Genomic DNA, 16,236 nt, shown 5'->3' with positions numbered 1-16,236 from the left:
TCAAGATGAGTCCCCAGCCGGCGCAGGGGCAGGGGATGCTCGTGCTTCCAGGCGTGGCGGGGCTCGGCCTGGCCGTGCTGGTGCTTCCAGGCGTGGCGGGGCTCGGCCTGGCCGTGCTGGGGCTTCCAGGCGTGGCGGGGCTCGGCCTGGCCGTGCTCGTGCTTCCAGGCGTGGCGGGGCCCGGCCTGGCCGTGCTCGTGCTTCCAGGCATGGCGGGGCTCGGCCTGGCTGTGCTCGTGCTTCCAGGCATGGCGGGGCTCAGCCAGGCCATGCTGGTGCTTCCAGGCATGGCGGGGCTCGGCCTGGCCACGCGTCGCAGGTTCCCCGCTCAGCGGTGCTGGGGAATATTAATTTTTCCCCTGGCCGCCAAGCTGGTTTTGTTGGGACAGGGGACGGATGTTGTGGAAGGGGACCCAGCTCCTGGCCTTGCTGACAGCTTTTGCCAGCCAGCCCGGCACGGGCTGGGGCGGGGGCAGCCAGCCTGACAAAAGCATTTATCCATGTGGGTGGGGGCAGCAGAGGGGGACGGGTTTGGAAGCCGTGCCCCAGCTGGTCTGCAGGCCCCTGGGGAAGGGGTGCGTTTATGGGCGGGAATGGTGGGGTTTTTCCCCACCCGTGGACAGGTTTAATTCCTGCATGGAGTGGTCAGACCCTCCTCAGGCCCATGAAACACTGACAGGCTTTGGCGCTTTTTCTTGTTTCCAGGTCTTGTTTTGAATTGACTTTCATGCAATTGTTCCTTGTTTTCCCAGAAAGATTACACCTGGTGCCCGGACCATCCATGGAGCGTGTCCAGTGCCAGCGCTACCCTAGGGGTCATGGTCTGTGGGGACATCCCCCTCAAGAAGGATGAGGACCTCGTGCGGAATCGGCTCCTCTCCTGGCAGCAGGTCTGCAGAGGTGGGTACCCGGCTCCACAGCTCGGCTGGCAGAAGGGCTTCGGGCAAAGGGCAGCAGGCACACGGGCATCCCGCCCTTGCAGCTGCTGAGGAGGCTGCTGTGCTGTGCTTAAGCGGAGGAGATGGAATGTGGCCTGCCATGCTGCCCTTCTCTAGAAACGGAGAATGGGTCAGGAGGTTTGGGCTCTGAGCACAGCCAGCAGCCTGGCCCGGGCACAGGCCATGGTGGGACAGGGGCACAGGAGCCTTCTGTGACTGACCGTGGCTCTCTGGTTTCTCTCCGCAGGCTGCCAGCTCCTCATGCCATGGAAACGGCCCCGCTCGGCCTGCCAGTCTGGGAGGGCTGGAGGGTGGTGGGTGCTCATTTGCTGTCAAAAATAAATTGTGTTTTTTGTCATTGTCATCATCAGAGCATTTCTTTCATCCTTTTCTAAGCTTTTGGCCTCACTTCCTCCAGGGTAATCTTTTTGTGTCCTTCCTCAGCCACTTGATGGCATTTGGCAGGGGGGGGTTAAGCAATGTGAAAAGTTCAACAACAGCTCCAGTTGCCAACTGCAGCAGCCCCTTCAGGAGCCCTGAGCTACCAGCGAGGTCCACATGTGCCTTGCAAAGGGGAGTGGTTTGCAGCGATGGGATTGTTGCCCTACTGCAAAAGCTGGGAGGAGATCAGAAGTGGCAAAATGCCATTTTGGCTCAACCCCCACCCAGGTTCTTTATCTTTTCCCTCTGCTTGGTGATAGGTAGACAGGGTTGGACTCCAGCGAGGTTCAAGTTCTTGGTGCTCCCTGGCATCAAAGGGATCAAGTAAACTCTTGTATGCAGTGACTGCAATAGCGCTACTGAAGGAAATAAGGGAATGTCGTGAGATGGGGAATCCTTCTTGTCTCCTTTGTCTTCCCAGGAGCCCCTTGGAAAGGGAAATGCCCACACGGGTTTATCTGACTCCTTCCCAGCCAGCCTTTCCCTCACTCCCGGGTCTCATTTGCTCCGCAGGATTCACCAGCTCGCTCAGCTCAGAGGAGAAAATGCTGCCTGGTGTGGGGCTGCCTGATCCCTGTCTCATCTTGATTCCATTTGCCCCCTCCCTGCCCCATCCAAGAGACCGAAGGATCCCCCACAACCCCACGGCCCTGCAGCAGATCCCGGCACGTTCCCTGCTCCGCTCCTTGGGGGCCCTGGGAGGCTCCAGAGCCCTCCCTGTGTGCGGGACAGCTGCTGCAGCACCGCTGCGCCCGCGTGCCAGCAGCGCCCCAGGAGCAGCTGCGCCAGTTCCGAGTCTGAAGCGGAATCCTCAGCGCACACAAATGACAGCTGGCACTTCAGGGGCTGGCAGGAGTGTTGCCTTTATAAAGGACAACCAGAGACCTGGTTCAGGGAACAGCACGGCAGCCTGGTCCCGGCCGGGCTGCTCGGGCTAATCAACACACGCAGACACCAATATGGCAGACGGTTGAAAAGCGTTTATTATTCTATCTCGTGGGTTTAAATAGTTTTGGGGGATTTTGCTGCGTCAGAGGGGGGTTGGGGGTCTCAGGGGTTAGCCGGGTAGTGGAAATTTACCAGGGCAGGTGTGGCTGCATTCTTCTGAGGCTCCTGGGGTCAATAGATAGCGTGGGGGAGAGAGAGAGGGGGAGGGGTCTATCTTTCCGTCACACCCCGTAATCTTCCGCTCGCCTGTCCCTTACCTACCACACAGGAGAAGCTAAATCCATCTGCTCGCTGCCTTCCCAGCCATGGCCACGCTGATGCAATTGGAAGAGTTGCCCCTGCCCAGGAAGCTCTCAGGTCGAAGAGAGGAGCAAAAGCCACGGGTTTCTGAGGTGTTAGCTGCCACTGCCTCAGGTTTTCCTTCCAATTCCTAAGGGGTTTTGACTATTTTTACCATTGCAACACTTTCTGTGAAGAATGCATATTTTATGATTGGCTTTTTACAAATGTTACAATGAATATTATATGTGTAATGTTAGAAAGTTATGCTGTATTAATTCTCTTAAGTAGTGTGTTAAATAGAGTTTTAGGTTACAACATAATGTTAAAATCGAAACCCTGCATGTAGTATTTTTTTACTAGCTCAAGCAAGAGATGAGATAATCAAGAAACTCTTCACACAGAGATGGCAGTGACTTGTGGCCCATAAAGAGTTACAACCTCCTTATCGGAAAAGACAAACATTCTTCCACCTTCTCTCAGTCTTTATGGAAGCACCATGATTAAAGTATAGAAGTTGACAAAATCTAGAAGAGTTCTTAATTTGCAAGGAATTTATGCATCATGTATGAGATATATGAATATGCAACAGGCTATTGCTATTGCTTTTAAGGTTATTCCTTTGTTCACAAGGCATGCTTTTCATGACCTAGTGTCCGAGAGCATCTGGATGTCCGTAATTCTTTGCTTTTTATTGTCTTGTTCTTGTTCCCAAAGGACAGCAGTCTTGGTAGAAGTGGGAATTTGCCTGTGACCTGTTGTAATCTGTTTTCTCCCTGGTGCCCAGAGCTGAAGAGGTCCCTGTATGCGTTGTTCTCACAGTTTGGTCATGTGGTCAACATTGTGGCTTTAAAGACCATGAAGATGAGAGGACAGGCATTTGTTATATTTAAAGAACTTGGATCATCCACCAATGCCTTGAGACAGCTACAAGGCTTTCCATTTTATGGGAAACCAATGGTAAGTTGTTTTTGTAAGATACTTGCCTTTTCTGTTTAAGAAGTTTGGGTTTTGCTGAATTTACATTTCTGCAGAGATCTGAGAAATCACTGTCAAATTTTAACTCCCTTTAAAATGGGACTGAAAACTCCGTTTTAATAGAAGCTAGTTCTGATTTTCTCAGATGTCCTCTGTGTAGCTCAAATGAATCTCTCTGTAGGTGTTACCTTGACAGATGTTAAAAAGATGTTAGATAAATGGAGTTCCAATTTCAATGAACTAAAGTTAGTAATTTCCATATTAGGGTTTTTTTTAGACTTCTGTACTTGTGTTCAGAAAAAACTGAGAATTGTTTACTTCATAAGTGTACCTACATTTTATAACAATGTTTTAATATAAAAGGTTTCTGCAAAAAAAAAGGGTGTCAATACACAGTTAATGTGCATGGTGCAAAATGTTCAGTATTATTGACTGCAGAATATACTCTGTTTTTATTTTTTTAATTTTTTCTTTTGAAAAGCATATTCAGTATGCAAAAACAGACTCTGATATCATCTCTAAAATGCGTGGGACTTTTGCTGATAAGGAAACAAGAAAGGAAAAGAAGAAAGCCAAAACTCTGGAACAGTCAGCAAATGCACCAAATAAAAAAGTTATCCAGGTAAGCTGCTTCTCTGTTCAGAACAAAAACCAACCAAAAAACCCCAAATAAACAAACAAACCCCCCCCCCAAAAAAAAACCACCAAAGAAAACCACAAAAAAACACACACAAAAGCTATTCTAAATAATTTTTTAGGATTTGATGTTGTCTTTTGTTACTTTTCAATTCCCTAAATTGGGGTCTGTTGACTATCTGGAGCTCTTGAGCATTTACTAGAAGTAGAAGGAGAGGGGGCTGGTTATATAGTCCTTGCTGTTCATTCTTTTTTCTCGTTTGCTATTACCACATAAAAGTAAGGATGTAGGGCAAAGGTGCAACAAACCAAAGTAGAAACTAGCCTCTTAAGAAAAGGAAAAAAAAAGGAGAGTGTGCTTATCTTTAGTACTGGCTTCAAGTGCTCAAACACCTTTTCTCTTCAGTGTTTTAATTCCATGTTGCCTAATAAGGACAGAAGAATGGTAAATGAGAACAAGACAATTAATTTACCTCAGATATTAGATGTTCCATGTTAGAGTAACAGGAGTTAGGTTGGAATTTATCTCCTCTAAGGGTTGGCGTGCATAAAGTAACAACATTTAGTAGGTTTTGTGCTGGAGTATAGCAGAAAACATCAAGGCACCTGACCAGATCCTGCCAGTGTATATACTGGACATGATATTCTTTACTATGGAATGTCCCTTTGGCCAGTTCTGGTCAGCTCTCCTGGCTCCCTCCTGGCTCCTGGTGCACCTACTCACTAGCAGAGTGTGGGGAACAGGAAAGTCCTTGATACAAACAAGCACTACTTATCAACAACCAAAACATCAGTTTGTTATCAGTGTTGCTCTCATACTAAATTCAAAAACACTGTACTAAGAAGAAAATTAATTCTGTCCCAGGTGAAACCAGGATACCTGTCTAGGCCTTCATTTTCAAAACTATTTCCTCCTTATCTATTAACTGAAATTTTGTAACGTGGAGAAATACTTGACTCAGCCATTAGATTGATCAGGTAGTACTGATGCTATTTCTTTTGATTGCCTGGTTTTGAAGCTATGCAAAATTCACACAATTTGTTCCCTTTGGGAAGTACCTCATAGGCACCAAATGTTCCTTGGATTGCAGCTCACTAAAACCTTTAACATATGTCTTGAATTATAGAGAAACATGGTGATATGTCCCTAATTTATTTCTAATGGAATACCTTTGTAAAACTATTTTGTACTTATTTGCTAGGGAGCAACACAGAATTCAGCCAGTGCCCCAGGGACTACACCACAGAATCAGGTAATGTTTTTTATTACTAAAAGCACTAATGTTTTTAATCATTCTCTATGAATAATAATTTGTTACACATGGAAACTTGAGGATATATTTTACAGCTTTGTTTTTGTCCTATGAAACATTGTCTAAGAGCTACATGACAGTAAACAAACAAAACAAATCCCTTTTCTACTGTATCTGGTTGACAGGAAATGAGAATCTGCAGTTTCTCATTACTATACAGAAAACAGCACTATTACCAAATCATACTGGATTCTTAAATTTGGACTGTGCTTAGTATCAGTTGAAGGATTCTTGATTTTTTTTTCATTGCTAATAAGTTCCCTTTAACTTACTTTATTCTAGCAGCAGATAAAGAAAAGGAAGACAACAGAGGATTCCAAAATAGCTGCCTAAAAGCTTTATCTCAGGAATCTGGGGGTTCTCTGCTCACTTTTTCTTTTTTCTCACAAGTGTCTTATTTTCCAAAGTATTATGTGGAGATGTAGGAACAACTCCCTACGCTTCATTCATCTTGTCTGCTCAGTGACTTTCTAAAAGATTCATGTTAGAAGTGAAAGTGGTAAAGAGCCAGGATTTGCAGGAGGGCAAGTACCATGGAAGAATATCTTTGCCTGCCCTGCCCCACATCTTTCTGGAGTACTGCCATTGCATACATAATCAACAGGGGAAAAGGTCTTGCTCCCTGGATTTTCAGGCACAATATATGTATGTCAGTTTGCATCAAAGCACAACACTGAGTCTTTGGGTATTTCTTTGAACTTCAGAAGTTTATTTTCTAATGGCGCTACTTGGAATATTTCCATCAGTAAAAGGAGATTGTTCTGCTGAGACTTTTTTTTTGGCACTGCTTTGACAATGTTTAAAGTTGGGGTGTCCAGTTAATTTTTATATTTATAATGTACTTGTTGAGTTGAAGATTCCAGTATCAGCAAATAACTACTCAGCCTTGTCTGTGGTGGCTGGCAACAAATTCATATTAGCAGGCAAATCTGTTACAAGACTAAAGCTCTAAATCTAAAGTGGTTTCTAATTAAGACATTTTAATTGAGCTCTGTAATAAAACCATGTGGATTTTGTAGGTTTTGATTGATACTCAGTATTTTGGTTGTACTGCAGGTAAACAGGGCTTGGCTTCCCACTGTGAGTCCTTCATGCATTCCACCACTGCCTTACAGGTGTCTTGAATAGCACTGCAGCCACTACTGTGGCACCTGGGTGCAGAGAGTACTGCAGTGTCAGCTCTTGACTAGTTGAGTGTAAGTGTGACATCTAAGACAGTATGGTATTGTGATTTTTGTGGAAGAACCTCTCCAAATTAATGTATCCATGTAAAAGAATGAAGGGGCTCTGTCTGCATCTTGATAAAAGTGTGGTGAAACCCAGATAAAATGTTATGAGCAAAACTAAAGGAATGCGAGTCTTGGTTCAAATACTCATGCAGACAGATGCAAAGGAACTGGATGCAAATATGTATAGTCTTTTGAGCTTTGATTTCTGTTGTTGCAGGTGCCTGATAACCCACCAGACTATATCCTTTTCCTTAATAATTTGCCTGAGGAAACAAATGAGATTATGCTGTCCATGTTATTTAATCAGTAAGTTTTGAATAGAAATGATTTCTCTTTTAATTCTTCTGTAACCTGTACGTGTTTTCTCAGTTGGCAAGCTCACTTTTTAGAAATAAGGGTTTGTTCTGAAGCTATTTCAATTGTTCGTCTTACTGGCGAGGTTACAGATGTCAGTTCTGATGACTTGGTTCAGAAAGCAAATCTGATCTTTTTCATAGCTGGCTTTGATTGTGAAATTTATCTACTATCAATTTGCACTGGATTTAAGCTGTTTACTGTAATACTAAAGTCCATAGGACAGCAGGGAGCAGTTCTAAGACTAGTTTGATTGCTTCTGTGTGTGTACAGCTCTGATTAAACTGCTTCCACATAATATTCCTTAATTGAAGCATAGTTCTAAGGATAGAACATGTAAAACCCTTCACTTTAAATCTTTCATTAGCAATAACAATTGTGCTAGTAGATGCTTCTGATAAGGAGCTACTGAAGAGAGATGTATATTGAGCTAAGAAGTATTTCTTGACTCTCACCTTATTTTAAAGGTTTCCTGGATTCAAAGAAGTACGCTTAGTGCCGGGGCGCCATGACATCGCATTCGTGGAGTTTGAAAACGAGAACCAAGCAGGGGCTGCTCGAGACGCTCTCCAGGGATTCAAGATCCCTCCATCTCATGCCATGAAAATCACCTATGCAAAGAAATAACTATATGCTCCTGTAAAGGAGTTCTGTGGATAGGTGTTTTTTTTTTTTTTAAACATTGCTACTCTGGTCAGTCAGCATGCTTGCTATTCTCTGCAGAAAAAAAAGACTCAAATAGAATTGCCACAATGACCAGGGGACATGTAAAATTTCCACACATCACCCAGATAACGATTTTTTCTGTTGAAATACTAATTTTTAAAAAATAAAATATAATTATCCTGGTTTTGAGCCATGTTTTTTCCTCAAGTCTGTCTCATTATTGATTAACCTTGCAGGGCTTTATTCAGTTTAAGAACTTTTAAAGTGATCCTTATTTCTCAGAAGTGAGTGCTAAAAACAGCTTTCTTTCCAGAGCAAAAGTATGATCAGGGATGCTGAATGCCAGCATATTCAGAATAAACAGAGCATTCACCCTCATTCTCAAGGGAAAGTCCTGAGAGGAAACATAAAAGTTTCAGGTTTTTAGCCAGGCTTTTCCAAAATAAATGTCCTAATGCTTCTGGGTTTCTCAGGTTTGATTGACTTTATTTTTTCTTACTTGTTAAAAACTTAATAGGTTTTGTGTGACGTGAAATACCGTATTGTATCTGATTACTCCCTAATGATTTGTTCCATTGCATCTCTCTGCTATTGTCCCTGCAGGTCCTTTTTGTAGACAAGAACAGGGAAATCTCTGCCACTGAGGGTTTTTGGTCCATGGAAGATTGTGCTTGTCAGTGAGCATTTGTGAAAATTAAGGACTGGAGGATTAAGAAGGATGTAATTTCATTTGCTTCTTACCAGGGTCTGACTTAATTTTCATTCTCAGACTTTGCTTGAAGTATGATTAAGACTATGGACAGCTCTAGGAGGGCTTAGAGTGTTTAAAGAATACAGTTGCTGATTAAAATATTAATACAGAATGGCTTTGGCAGGGGATTCAGCTTTATGAGTTGGGTCTGAGGTTTTCCCCCTGCCTCCAGCTCCTCTGGTGGGATGCAGTGTTGCCACAGCCCATACCTGTTAGCCCGGTGTGTTTGTCCAGTTTTCTGCCTCTTCCATAAAAGATGGGGATTGCTGGACCTGGTACACACTCAGCAAGTGCTGCAGCAAAGAAAAGTGACAAAAAGTGTTTATTTGATGACTTTATTTTTGTGTCTCTGAACAATGTGTCCTCTCACAACTGGAATTTTTATGGAGAAGCTTACCAGCAAGAAGCTGTGTCCTGATGATGACTGTGTCTGTAAGTAAATTTGCTTTAACTTTGAGGACAAAATAATTTTAAAAAATAATGCTGGGGGTGAAGGCAAAACTACTTTGCTTGTTTAGCTCTGTCATATATTTTTCTTGTCAACTGGCTATGTAGAATGTCACACACAGTTTTACTAAAAAATGGGATTCTTAAAGGGACATTTTTCACTTAAGTGAAAAGTGTAGGGAGGGATTCTAACTTTCAGTGCTGAAATTGCTTCTAAAGCTGTTATTTTGGTTACTGGAAAATAGAAAAATGCACAGAACAAAATCTTGAAGACTTTAACTGTTTCAAGATAACCTACTTTTATATGTAGGAATAGTTTTACTACAAGGTCACGTGTATTTATATTTCTGTTAAAGTATGTATGTATTTGAATGCATCTACCTCATTTTTTTGTTGCTTTTTTTTTTCCCCAGACACCAATTCCCTTGCCAGAGCAGAAGAGGATTATAATGCTTCAGACTGCAGTTTCATTAATATTAAGAAGGGTCAGTGAATTTCTGTTCATTCAAAACTAATGAATGAAGAAGACTCTGGGGAATTCTGGGCTGCAAGTGTAAGAGTTGATTCTTGTGAATATGAATAAACTAGAAGTAGATTAACACACATTGCTGTCAAGAAATGGTTGCAAATGCTGAGCTGTTGTGGGGTTTAAAGCAGCAACTTAGTTTTAAAAGTGAATGTTTAAACTGGTTGAGAAGGCTTGAAGGGCTTTAATATTTTTCTTTTTTTAATCAATAGCTATATGGTAATTATGAACTGAACCTTTACAGAATGGCTCAACAGTTTATTTCTGTGGCTGTTTATGAAAACAGTGGAGGATAAATCTTTTATCACAGGGGCCTTTAAAGTCTTAAATTTAAGGGAAGCAAATATAAAAATTGGCTGTGTTTACAAAAAAAAAATCCAGATAAACTATAAGCAGTATTCATTTACTCAAAAAAATGTATGCCTAGATCAGAACTTCTGTCAATGGTTTGTTTCATGTGCCAGCTGATTAGAGCCTAGGAGATGTAAACCACATTAAGAACACTACTGGTAACTCCTTTTGGCTAAGTGATAAACCAGCTCAAAGCAGATGAGGATTGTTTTAAGGTATCTCATTATACACCTCCTTGCTTGAAAGTTTATGGAGAACAGTATAAAGACTCTATGGGGACAGTTGGTTATTTCCCTAGCAGTTCAGTGTCAGAACAACATGTCTATCAAGAGGCAAGTCAGCCTGTCCCTACAAGGGTGAGGAATTTACAAAGGCCCAGCTGGCTACATAATTATATATGGATATTCTCAGTTCATTCAGAGAGAAAGGAGAGGTTTCTGCCAGACTAGGGCCTGGGAAAGAGTTTCAAAGGAATGTAAATAATTTTCTGTCTCTCTTGTTGTTCACATTGTTTATAGATATGTTCTGCCACCGTGTGCCATTCAGCACGCACCAATGGTTGAGATGTTTTTACTTTAAGGCCAATGAAATTGGTCTGCAGGATGTTCTCTATAAAAAGAGCGATGTATTTGAAATACAGTTGTTGAGTTTAGTTCTTTCAGCCTTCTGACTTGGAGTTTCTCTGTTCCTGTCCTGTCTCAACAGCGACAATTATACTTGGTTATGTAATACTAATATGCTGTAAAATTAAATCATTATTTTGGCAGTTGATTGTAGCATATCACAGGTGCTTAGGAATCCAATCTTTGGGCCTTTATAGAGGCAAATAAGCTCAATAAAATTCCTAGCATAACCTCTGATATAGCAGACATTGTAAATGTTGCAATGACCTTTAAGGTCATGTAAGTTTTGCCCAAAGCTTTCTTTTTTAGATATTAGAGCCTGGATATTGTGCTGTAAACTTTGGTGTACTAGTGCACCTTCCTTTAGTTGTGTCTGTAGATAGACACTGTCATACAGAACTTGTGATTACTGTAAGACCATGCTTGCTTTCTCATTACAAAGCTAATAGTGTGTCAAAAAAATTGAGTTACAAGGGTTTTGGAAACACATGATTCTGTGAATAAGTAGGCTGCATTTCTGAAAGAATGGTTGTCCCTGCACAATAGTGCATTTCACTCCAAAAAATAATATTTTTCCTGAATATCTGAAATACTTCACAGATGAGTGGAAGAGGAAGGCCCTTTCTCAGAGGCCAGCATGGTTTGGCTTACAACTAACAACTTTCTGTGCTTGAAACCAAATGGAATGTTAGATTTAAAGTACTTGCCTTCATCCATCCTCAATATTTTTAGTTATATGCTGTTTTGCAGCATATGACAAAATACAGTTAGCTTTTCCATCTTGAGATTATATCTGGAGTCTTCCATCCTAGGTCCAGATAATTAGATGGGTTCCATTAACACAGAGGAAATAAGTGAAAGGAAGACTTCTGTGTCATGTTAATCCTTTTGTGTCCTTTCTCAGCCACAGATAGCACTTGGCAGGGGGGTTAAAGCAATGTGAAAAATACAGCACCAGCTCCAGTTGCAGGCCCATGGACATGAATGAACGCCAGCCCTTTCCCATGGGAAACAACACTCACCCCCCAGTTTCCTGATGTCAGTTTGTAAGAGGCATTTGGCACCGCCAGGGCAGCTGGCTTTGTAGGTGGTGGCAGGTTGGGTCTGGGAGACATCCTGCACCATTTGGAATTTGAGGAGTGCACTTGGCTCCTTGACTCCTCATTGTGTCACCACACGCAGGAGCCCAGAGCTCCTGCAGAAACCATCACAGCGCTCAGTGGGAGCAGACTTGTGTCCAGTCCTCACATAGAGCTGTGGTGTCCAGCATCCGCCTCATTGGAACGAGGAGCTGTTCCAGCCTTTTAGAAGGACCAAAAGAGGCTTGGCCTTCAGATGAGCTCCTTCCCAGCTCTTGATTTGCTGCCCTGGGTAAGCTGCTGCTTGTGGCAACACTTGTTTTACAGCTGACAGCCCTCTCTGCTGGCCAGCAGCCATTGCAGGAGCTTCTGCTAATGACATTGAATCTTTCAGATAATCCTAAGGAAAGCTCAGGGCAAAACCTGTCAAAAGAACATTGCCAGGGTGATGCTTTTAACATTAAATCTTTCCTCTGTGCTCCATGCCATGCACATTAAATATTTGAGGAAGCAAATTTGCTGCTCTAGAAATTATTCAAAATAGTAATTAAACCACAACAGAACACAATTTTTGGATGTGACAGGATTCTCATTTTAATTCATTGTGCAGAAAACTTCAGGAGCACTGCTTGTGAGCTGGGTGTCTAACCTAAGTGACCTTGCCACCAAGAATTTAGAAAAGTGGGGAGAAATGGAATCACTACCACAAGGATCTGCATTGTGATTCTCCCACAGGCCTGAAGACATGACCCACTTCCACTGGGCCGTGGCTTTTTACCCTACATCCAAACTTCATGTTTCAGATTGTGGTGGTGAATCTCCCCAGGCTTGTCAGGCCACACAGTGATTTGAGAAAGGCTTGTCATGCCTCGGCCTTGCTGAACAGCCCCTGGACCCAGCTCCTCTGGAGCTTTTCAGAAACATTGAGTGCTCCAGGAACTTGTGCTGTCTAACGAGATCCTGGGGTGTGCTGTGAACAGCCTTGGAAACCACTTTTCTGGCCTCAGTGGCACGACATCCTTCTTCTCCCACTTTCAAAGGCAGGCTGCTGACCCAAAGCGCAGCCATGGTGAAGCATTTTATTTTATAATCAGCGCTCCAAAAGGAGGCCCTTGGAGCTCTCCTGGAGCACAGCGGCTGCCAGCAGCAGCCTCCCTCTGCGTGGGGCCTCTCAGAGCCAGCGAGCTCGCAGGTTTGCTGCTCTGGCAGGATCACCCATCAACAATGGATCCTGGGCCAACAGCCCCACTCCTGGAGGCTCCAGCTGACCTGGAGTTAAGCTTGAGTGCTGTTAAGCTTTTAGGTGGTATTCCTTTGGATCCTTGTTCTTTCTGTCCCCTTCTCAAATGCACACAAACACACACACACACACACACACACACACACACACACACACACACACACACACACACACACACACGTATAGCTCTCAGTACATTTCTTGTTTGATTGACTGTATTTTGTTACTTTTTTTCCTTGTTGTGCCTTAATCGACTAGTAAGTAATAGTGTGAGTGCTGCCATTGAATTTTGTTGAGCTGTTGCTCAATATTCAATCTGGCTTTTACTGAACCTTGCCAAAGAATTTTTAAGCAATCTCGGACACTTGTTTGTAACAAGCCTTGGGAGCATGAGGTGCAGGGTTGACACTGGAAAGCAGGAGAGTCATTCCAAAGTGACCAGTGTAACTGTTCATTTTATTACTCTTCTATTTATTTCACTCTATTAAGACAAGCCAAGCTTTTATTGGAGGTAGAATGTGTGTGGGATGTACTACAGTATTATCCTATAACTGTGGTCTGAATGGCACCCAGGCTGGAGTGTAAAAAGATTTGAGGAACCCTTGTCACTTGTTATTGGACTCACAGTCCAATCATCCTTCTGCAAACAGGTTGCAAACAACACAGTTGGACTGCTCTCCTGGGTAAATATACATACAGATGATTTTTCCAAAGCAGTGCATCTTTTCTCATGTCCTCTTCATACCTATGAAATTGTGATTAAAAACACCCGTGAGCCAGATCTGTGTGAGGTTGCAAAGGAGCAAAGCTTTGGGATTTGGGCACACTCCTCTTGATTTCTTTGCTCAGGCCTTTTGTGAGCACAGAATACATCTACATGGAAAACTTTTGACTATACAGGATCTTGTGGGTCCATTGTCCCCCAGACATGTCAATGGGTGGCTGAATTGTAATGTCAAATGACAAAGAGCAGCACAAATGACACAAAGAAAACGTGATAAAAGAGGAAGAGGAGAGGCCCAGTGATGAAAGGATGTGGTGAGACACTGGTACATCGAGTGAGCTGCACTCCCATAACCTCTAGGCTAGATAGGTCTGGGTCTCACATTCTCCGCTTGGCTTATTTAAATTTTATTTATTTATTTACCTTTTTTAAAATCATAAGAATAAAATATATACACTTAAAAATATCAAAATTTCAAGATACAATCAAAATATATTTAATCAAAACTACATCTAAATATCAGAACATATGTATATCTATATCTATGAAGACTAATGCATAAATCCTATTCTTCAACTACTCTTCAGGCAGGCGGCAGCTTCTTCCTGAGCTTGGAGGGATGAGAGCTCTTCTGGATGGGAAGCAAGGACTTTGCGGGTAAGAGACAATCAGGAGTGTCCAGAGAAAACCTCTTGGTAAGAGGATAGCCAGTCAGGTCTGCAAAGTGAAGACACAAAGTTTTAACAGATGTCACAATGCAAACCTAAAGCAGCTTGAGCTCTAGATTTCATGGGACACATTTCCTGCCAACTTCTAAACAGCTGCACAGGGAAACATGTTCCTGCTGGCAGACACTTGAAGCACGCCAGGGGCACAGCTGTTCCCTGGCAATGTGCACAGGCTCTCTGGGCTGCCACAGGACCCTTCCTCCCTCCGGAGAGTGGCCCAGCTCCCCCCTCACCTCTGTGTGAGGCTGATCCATGCTCAGCCTTCACCTTGTCTTCAGTCTGGAGTTTCTTCAGGCCCCCCATGTCATGACTAGGAAGGGCGATGGAGAGAGCGGGGGCCAATGCACACCCTTCCTTAGTGTTTTGTCATTTTTGGCACAGCTAAGAAGTCAAATCTGGAGGTGTCCAACTCAGCACTTGGTCATCTTCCTGGAGAACATCCTGCCTTCACCAGTACAAAATGTTGGAGAGGTTCTCCAGCATGTGTGGAGGCTTGCTGGCTGCACATTTCTTCAGCTTGTTGCCCATCGCCTCGTAGAGGGCCAGGGCAAGCTTGGTGGCCACAGTGCGGATGTTGGCACTGTGGACAGGCAGCCCTTTGTTGTCCAGGAAGGACCAGAGCACGGGCAGGGCATAGCGCTGGACAACTTCAGGGCTCCTGGCATAAACCCACTCCACGAGCTCTGCCGGGACAGAGGCACAGCTTCTTACCCACCAAGCTCCATGCAAACAAGGATCTACCTCTGCTTTTGCTTCTTGGAAGCCCCTCTGGCTAAGATCAGTGAAATAGCACATGGAGCCCCATGATCCAGATACGGGCAAAGCAGCTGGTCATCCTTGAAACAGAACCACCAACCCCTCAGGACTAATTTCTCCAACCAGAGCCTTGTACCTGTGGCAGACTTTGTACCTTTACTAAATTATTTCACAATCTGTTTCTGCATGAACAATGACTGAAATGTCAAATTGCATTTTATTCCCATTAAGGAGTTGTCTAAACCCACACTGAAGATTTGGAAATGCACCCTAGAGAGGCAATTGAAAGATTTCTAGTAAAAGGGGTGACTCCATGTCTGTGACTTTGATTTCAAGTGCCAAAAGTCTAATCTGACTCTTCCCTTTCTCAGTGGCACACAGCAAAGGGCAGTATTAGAACACACTTCAAAGCTCCAGCCCACCAGAGATGGCTGCTGCTCGACAGCTGGATTAGAAACATCAGTGACTAGCTGGTGTCTTTGGCAGAATGTTTTTGTAGCTCCCAACACAGAGCTGTTTCAAACTTCAGCGTGTCTTAATTACCCAGACCCCATTGCCGTGGCATTTGGGCATCTCCGCATTTTAATGGCATTTCCTCTCCCAGTGTTAATGGCATTTTTTCTTCTAATGTCCACTGAAATACGGGCATAGAGAGAGAAAAATGCTACACAGCAGATTGAAATGTAACCAAAACACAAGTATTTTTCCCACATTGTTTCTGAAATCTCTCTGCTCATTTTCTGAACTGAACTATATCAAACACAGACAGAAATTTACTACCAGCAGTATATTTGGAGGCCATACCTGCGATACACTCTGCGACATCCAGCAGAGCTTGGCCACTCAGTTGGCTCCATTGGTGGCTGAACTCTTTCATCAGTGATACTTTATCTACAAGTGAAACACATGTTTTTGCTCACTCTTCTGAGGTCATAGGAGAAAGGACAGTGAGGAGGGAAAGGGCAGGAGCAACTCCATTTTATACAAGAAAATAAATTTCTGCTGATTTTTGAACCCTTTTCATCTTTCCTTCCAGCCTACTTGGCAGGGTTTAAAATCCCAAAAGAAAAGCTCTCCTTTCACATTTGTAAATCCAAGCTTGTCTTCTGTACCAGGAGCTTTGTTAAAACATTTCACATCAGGGATCTCAAGAGGTCAGTCACATGTAAGCAGTGAAAAGGGTTTGTATCCCACAGCAAAAAGGAAGAACTCCATCCTTGGGACACAGA

The 16,236-nt window shown here is 43.4% G+C and overlaps 1 protein-coding gene and 1 pseudogene across 1 annotated transcript; both read left to right on the top strand.

Annotated features, from left to right (window-relative positions):
- The first annotated feature begins 5 nt into the window (after window positions 1-5).
- On the top strand, window positions 6-7,971 carry LOC140681358 (U2 small nuclear ribonucleoprotein B''-like). Its single transcript, XM_072921007.1, has 7 exons — window positions 6-275; window positions 753-900; window positions 3,394-3,566; window positions 4,066-4,206; window positions 5,423-5,473; window positions 6,980-7,068; window positions 7,584-7,971. Exons 1-7 carry the CDS (start codon window positions 6-8, stop codon window positions 7,741-7,743), a joined length of 1,032 nt encoding a protein of 343 aa, XP_072777108.1. The 3' UTR covers window positions 7,744-7,971.
- A 918-nt stretch (window positions 7,972-8,889) lies between these two features.
- LOC140681357 (otoraplin-like) lies at window positions 8,890-10,306 on the top strand (annotated as a pseudogene).
- The last annotated feature ends 5,930 nt before the right edge of the window (window positions 10,307-16,236 follow it).

Source organism: Taeniopygia guttata, chromosome 35 (assembly GCF_048771995.1).
Source record: "Taeniopygia guttata chromosome 35, bTaeGut7.mat, whole genome shotgun sequence".
Classification (NCBI taxonomy): Eukaryota; Metazoa; Chordata; class Aves; order Passeriformes; family Estrildidae; genus Taeniopygia; species Taeniopygia guttata.
Note: the sequence above shows the minus strand (reverse complement) of the source record. Positions and strands in the feature narration are given on the sequence as shown.